The sequence below is a fragment of the Caenorhabditis briggsae genome (assembly GCF_000004555.2).
Source record: "Caenorhabditis briggsae complete genome, chrIV, whole genome shotgun sequence".
NCBI classification, from domain to species: Eukaryota; Metazoa; Nematoda; class Chromadorea; order Rhabditida; family Rhabditidae; genus Caenorhabditis; species Caenorhabditis briggsae.
In genome coordinates this window covers 14,683,285-14,690,316 of record NC_013487.2, presented here as the reverse complement: position 1 = coordinate 14,690,316, position 7,032 = coordinate 14,683,285, and the positions used below count along the sequence as shown (strand labels likewise).

At 32.9% G+C, this 7,032-nt stretch overlaps 1 protein-coding gene across 1 annotated transcript; it reads right to left on the bottom strand.

Moving 5' to 3' along the window:
* Positions 1–1,814: 1,814 nt before the first annotated feature.
* Positions 1,815–3,417, bottom strand: CBG23879 (the record flags this gene model as incomplete). Its single annotated transcript, XM_002647920.2, has 4 exons — positions 1,815–2,008; positions 2,070–2,541; positions 3,219–3,316; positions 3,363–3,417. 4 exons carry the CDS (start codon positions 3,415–3,417, stop codon positions 1,815–1,817), a joined length of 819 nt encoding a protein of 272 aa, XP_002647966.2.
* Positions 3,418–7,032: the final 3,615 nt, after the last annotated feature.

The window sequence follows — 7,032 nt, the reverse complement described above, 5'->3', positions numbered from 1 at the left end:
TTCAAATGTCATTTTTCACACTTTTTCTCATTGAAATTGAATAAAATTGAGATTTTAATGTAAAACCATCCAGAAAACACCAATTTTATCCAGAATTGCTTCAGTGTCTTCATACCTAGACGGCGATGGCTTTTTGGGGTTGGGGAAAAGTTCGTTGTGGTGTGCTGCTCATGTTTTCTGGATGATTTTACTTTAAAATCTCAATTTTATTCAATTTCAATGAGAAAAAGTGTGAAAAATGACATTTGAAAATTCCGAAAAAAATATCCCCGAAAAAGTGTGCGCCACTGTTGCAAAAAGGGGCGTATCAGGAACGCCCCCTTTTTCGGATGCGGCGCGCCCACGTTTTATTGAACAGACAGTACTGGAGTATCAGTTTTGAACATGAACCTGAATAACTAGTGAAACAGAGAAAAATGTGTAGAAACTGGAATGTTTTTTTTTGTGATGAGAGAGTGTATTTTCGCGTGATGGTGTTTACACCGTTCACTTTGGCTACAGTAATCCTCACGTCATAGGTTAGATTAGTGTTTGATCCCCTGACTGTTAAAAAAGTTCCAAAATTGTTTCATTTGGATTTGATGATTCAATTTCTAGCTAAATGTATATTTATAATTTTGAAGTTTCCAATGTTGAATGCACAAATAAATTGGAATAGAAATTTCAATTTTTTCCAGCAAAATTTTGAAACAGTGAAAGTTACTGAGAATCTGGAAAAAATTGCTGTTTCAAAAATAGTTTTTTTTTCAATTGCCTTTTTACTTTTATCATTGTGAAAAGGCTAAAATTGATAGTTGATAATGATGATTAACAATTTCTAATATTCTCGGATGAAAAAGATATCTTTACCTTAAAGGTGGGAGGACATGAAAAAAAATGAATTGCTCGAAATTCCGTTCAAAGATGCCCCTCGAGGAGTTGAACTTGTAGGGGCGAGGATTGAGGGTGCGGCGCCGCTACCGACTGAGCCACGCGGGCAAAGAGGAAGCCATCGCCCGATTGCATACATAAAGGCGAGGAGGACCGCTGTACGCAGAGTGAAATTAAGCGTTGTACACCGTTACGGTAGACTGCATATCGCGCATCGCGGATTCGATTCTCATCTGTGATTTTTCGTTTTTTTTTCTGTTTTCATGTGGCGACATCATGGAATGGCCGAATAATAAGAAAAAATCGGGAAAAAGTTACCAAACATTGAAGAAATCTAGTGAAAAATTTTTCAAAAAAACTGTCGTCAAGTAGCGCGCATTGGGTGTATACACGCAGAAAACTACAAAAAAACTACGAAAAATCTCCTGTCCCCCCACCTTTAAAAATGTAATTTTTCAAACGCAATTGTTCTGAAAACAATGGATACTTCTAAAATTACTGTCCTAAATTTGTGAAACATTATTTAAGAAACAATTTAAAAATGGATAAGTCGCTCAAAGCAAAAAAATTTTGAAAAAATCACTTTTTCAAAAATTTTCGAAACAGAGAAAAAATCACTTTAACCACTGATAATGTTTTTTTAAGCAATTACTCAAACAAGTAAGAATTTGTTCAAAATCAAAAAAACTGTTTCAAAAATTCCCAATCATTAAAAAACTATAACAAAAAAAAAAGAATGATTTGTCAGATGAAAAAAAAACCAAAAAAAAGGGACCCCTTAACTTTGACTCCATTTATCTCGGTTACTGTAAAAGGTATCAAAAAGTGGTCAACTGATAAAATATCAATAATAATATGATAAACATTTTATCAATGGACCAATTTTTCATATCTCTTACAAAAGATGAGATAAATTGGGGTCGAAGCCAATACTTGCTTGATGGTCAGTTTACTGATTTTTGGATCAATATATTCAAAATCTTTGGTTTTTGATTCTGAATTCCCATTTTGTCATCTGCATTGTTATCAATCGACTCCTGATAGCTACATCTCTTCTTCTGCAAACATTTGATACACCAAAGATGTTCATTTTCCATTCCAAAGCGAGCACGACACTTTTTTACTGGCTTTCGTTTCTCTGAAAAACTTTAAAAAATCAAAAAATCAATATTTCGAAATCGATAATTCTAAAATTTCACCAATCATTCTTTTCCTTGGTTTCGATCGATAATTTCGAGTAGCCTTCCATCCTGAATACTTTACTTTATGCTCTTCTCTCTCTTTTTGAGCAATATCCACATATTTTTCTCGCTCTTCTACGGACAATTCTTGCCATTTTTGACCCAGAATTTTGATGATTTCCGCAGACGATGTTCCAAGCTCCGCCCACAATTTTGGCCGATGCTCCTTGGCAAAACACATAAAAGCGTTCAATGGCTTCTTGATTCTCTGGTGTTCTTCATCTTCTGGAGATCTAGAAGCTTGCTTGACATTTGGAACGTCTTCAACAGATGGATTCTGATGGACGACGTTGGCGAGGTCATCTGGAGCCACCATGTCTTCAACTGATGGATTCTGAATGAGCAGCGGTGTAGCCAGAATTGGAAGAGGTAGGAAACCAGGGATCAGTGGTGGAAAACCCAATAAATTTGGCGTCAGATTTGCGAGGAGCTGAAAAAAATGTTTGAATCACAAAAATCCCTGACTTTCTTTGATATTTGCCTTTTTTTAACTATCAAAATCGAGTTCTTCATCAAAAACTACCCTAAAATCCATGAAGAAACAAAAAATTTCATGGTGGCCGAGTTTTTGAAATTGCTAGGCCACCATTTGAAAAGTTAGGCCACGTCCCCGCTAGTCATGTTTATACTCATTTTGAAGCTCTTGACTTGCCAATGTCAAATAATTTTGAATTTTCAGAAACTAACAGATATCAACAAAGTTATGATCAGTTTTCTGTTTCGGCTAGAGACGCAGAGAAACCAGACAAACTGCGTCTCTGACTCAAAAATTTTAATGTCAAGGAACATAGACATGTTCATACTTATTTTGAAGCTCAAAACGAACTGAACACAAAAATTGAAAAAGTTTTCAGATTGCTCAATTTTCAGCCAAGTTATGGTAATTTTTCTGAAATTGCGAAAATTTTGAAAATTTTCAAACTTGGTCATGTTTATATTCATTTTGAAGCTCTTGACAGGAAAAGCTGTAAAAACTAGGTTTTTTTCAAATTGAACCATTTTCAGCCAAGTTATAGGCATTTTTCTGGATTTAAAAACAAATTTCAAACACTCAAAAAGTGTGCCCTGGAGCGCAATTGCTGAGCACTCATTTTTTTTAGTTCTCACCATATTCCTCTGAAAATTCATCAAAAACAATGTGTGATAAAGATTGGGCCCGAGTTCGCCGCCTCGAAACAAATCCACTGGAATTGGCAGATTTTGAACTGTAAAACGTTTTTTTTTTGAAAATCAGATTCTTAAAAAATTTACCTGGATACTGTACTTGGTCCTTATTCATCGGGTCCATAGGATTTTGGTCAGTCATATAGGCCTGAAACAAAATAGAGAAGAATGAGGTAAACACAAATGGAAGGCCACATATCATTTGTGCTTTGAGCCCATATATCTCGGTTACTTAACAGATACTACAAAATGGTCAACTGATAAAATGTTTATCATAATATTAATAACATTTTATTAGTTGGCCACTTTTTGATATCTCTTACAGGAACTGAGATATTGGGTTTGGAGTGCAAGGTCTTATACTAAAGTGTTTACGGTTATTGGAATGCTAAACAAGGGGAAAAATTATAGAAGACTGCTCAGAATAAAGAAACTAAGATAATAAGAATAGCTGAAAGGACCAACCAAATCTGGGAGGGTAATTAGCTCCGCCCATTGTGTGTCTCACCTTTCTTTTTTACGATCGGCCACCGTGATCCCACTTAAGGTGTGAGGAGGCAGGTGGTCCATTTGTCCATTTGCAGGTTTCTACAGCGGTTCCTGGGAAATTAGCTGAAAATTGTGAAATATGCAGAATACGTGGGGTTTTTTAATCTGAAAAAGACATATAAAATTACCACTGCCGAAAAAAAAACATGAATAATTTCTCCCAAAATTTTCAAGTTTATGTTTTCCAGATTCAATATAAAATTACAAACAAATCCCACTAAATATCAAGCTTCTACGACATTTTTGAGCCAAGTTATGGCCACTTGAAGTTTCCAGAGACGCTGACAAACGAGACCGCTCTCGTTGTCTGCGTCTTTCACCTGAAATTGCAAAAGACTGTAATTCGGCTCACAATTGTCGTAAAACGCTTGTTTTTGGGCCATTTTAGAGGATTTTTTTCGTTTTTTTGGAATTCCTTTAAATCTCAAGGTTATAACCTAAAAGTCTTGTCATCAAAGAAATCCCAATTTTCACTGTTTCAAAATTGTCAGAAACAGAGAATGGTTCCATTATTTTCACTGCTCCAAACAGAAAAAAAATTAGAAATTTTCGGTTTTCTAAATTGTATCATTTGGAGTCGATTGATCCCAGATATTTTAAACTTTCACTTTTCAAATTTTCCAGGAACAGTGAAAATATTTTTTGATTATTTTGAACACCATTCCAAATTTTAAATATGGTAAGCCCTCTAATAGAATGCCCCTGTATCCCATGTCGCCAACTTTGAGCCTATTTGTCTCGGTCCCTGTGAGATATTGGAGGTCAAGGTTGACGATTAGGAGGCACTTCTCAGGTAACTATTGGTTAACTTACATGACTTGTAAAACAATTATATCTCAAAGATTAGTGAGTCTTCGTCTTGTATTCTAGCGTTATAAAAACCTTAGTCAAACAAAAACCTTTGAATTCCGGTCCTTGTCCTTGATTTAGATTCCTTTTCTCACAGTTTTTGATGATGTGTCACCAAGTATGAGTGATTGAGAGACGCAGAGGGCTACTTTTAAAGGTTCATAGCTTAGTCAATTTTAGGTTATATAAAAAAAAATGATTTTCAGATTCAGCTGAGCATGCAGGTTCGAATGAGTATAAACATGAACTATATAACATAATTTTTTTGAGAACAATTTTGGAAAAAAGTACTGTTTCAAATTTTTATTAAATAGAAAATCTTTTTTGCTTTGTTTTCATACTTCGCGCAAAAAGTTATGAGCTGAACAACAATTTAGTATACATTTTTATTTTGAAATTAAAATCAAATTAATAGTTGAAAAATAAATTAACAGTTGAACAATAATGCAGAAGAAGCGGCATTTGCAGTTTGCGTTTGCGGGAATACTATTGGAAGCCAAATAGTGGATGGGCGTATGGTAGTAGTGGCATTCTCAGACGGGAAGTGAACTACTCTGTAAATCACAATAATTTTCAAAAAAATCTGAATTCAAAAGTTCAGAAATTCAGAAATTCAGAAATTCAGAAATTCCGAAATTCAGAAATTCCGAAATTCAGAAATTCAGAAATTCAGAAATTCAGAAAATCAGAAATTCAGAAATTCAGAAATTCAGAAAATGAGAAAATCAGAAATTCAGAAATTCAGAAATTCAGAAATTCAGAAATTCAGAAATTCAGAAACTCAGAAATTCAGAAATTCAGAAATTCGGAGAATCAGAAATTCAGAAATTCAGAGAATCAGAAATTCAGAAATTCAGAAATTCAGAGAATCAGAAATTCAGAAATTCAGAAATTCCGAAATTCAGAAATTCAGAAATTCAGTAATTCAGAAAATCAGAAATTCAGAAATTCCGAAATTCAGAAATTCAGAAATTCAGAAAATCAGAAAATCAGAAATTCAGAAATTCAGAAATTCAGGAAATTCAGAAATTCAAGAATTCAGAAATTCAGAAATTCAGAAATTCAGAAATTCAGAAACTCAGAAATTCAGAAATTCAGAAATTCAGAGAATCAGAAATTCAGAAATTCAGAAATTCAGAAATTCAGAAATTCAGAAATTCAGAAATTCAGAAATTCAGAAATTCAGAAATTCAGAAATTCAGAAACTCAGAAATTCAGAAATTCAGAAATTCGGAGAATCAGAAATTCAGAAATTCAGAGAATCAGAAATTCAGAAATTCAGAAATTCAGAGAATCAGAAATTCAGAAATTCAGAAATTCCGAAATTCAGAAATTCAGAAATTCAGTAATTCAGAAAATCAGAAATTCAGAAATTCCGAAATTCAGAAATTCAGAAATTCAGAAAATCAGAAAATCAGAAATTCAGAAATTCAGAAATTCAGAAATTCAGAAAATCAGAAATTCAGAAATTCAGAAATTCAGGAAATCAGAAATTCAGAAATTCAGAAATTCAGAAATTCAGTAATTCAGAAATTCAGAAATTCAGAAATTCAGAAATTCAGAAATTCAGAAATTCAGAAATTCAGAAATTCAGAAACTCAGAAATTCAGAAATTCAGAAATTCGGAGAATCAGAAATTCAGAAATTCAGAGAATCAGAAATTCAGAAATTCAGAAATTCCGAAATTCAGAAATTCAGAAATTCAGTAATTCAGAAAATCAGAAATTCAGAAATTCCGAAATTCAGAAATTCAGAAATTCAGAAAATCAGAAAATCAGAAATTCAGAAATTCAGAAATTCAGGAAATTCAGAAATTCAAGAATTCAGAAATTCAGAAATTCAGAAATTCAGAAATTCAGAAACTCAGAAATTCAGAAATTCAGAAATTCAGAGAATCAGAAATTCAGAAACTCAGAAATTCAGAAATTCAGAAATTCAGAAATTCAGAAATTCAGAAACTCAGAAATTCAGAAATTCAGAAATTCGGAGAATCAGAAATTCAGAAATTCAGAAATTCAGAAATTCAGAAATTCAGAAATTCAGAAATTCAGAAATTCAGAAATTCAGAAATTCAGAAAATGAGAAAATCAGAACTTCAGAAATTCAGTAATTCAGAAAATCAGAAATTCAGAAATTCCGAAATTCAGAAATTCAGAAATTCAGAAAATCAGAAAATCAGAAATTCAGAAATTCAGGAAATCAGAAATTCAGAAATTCAGAAATTCAGAAATTCAGTAATTCAGAAATTCAGAAATTCAGAAATTCAGAAATTCAGAAATTCAGAAATTCAGAAATTCAGAAATTCAGAAACTCAGAAATTCAGAAATTCAGAAATTCGGAGAATCAGAATTCCACCACA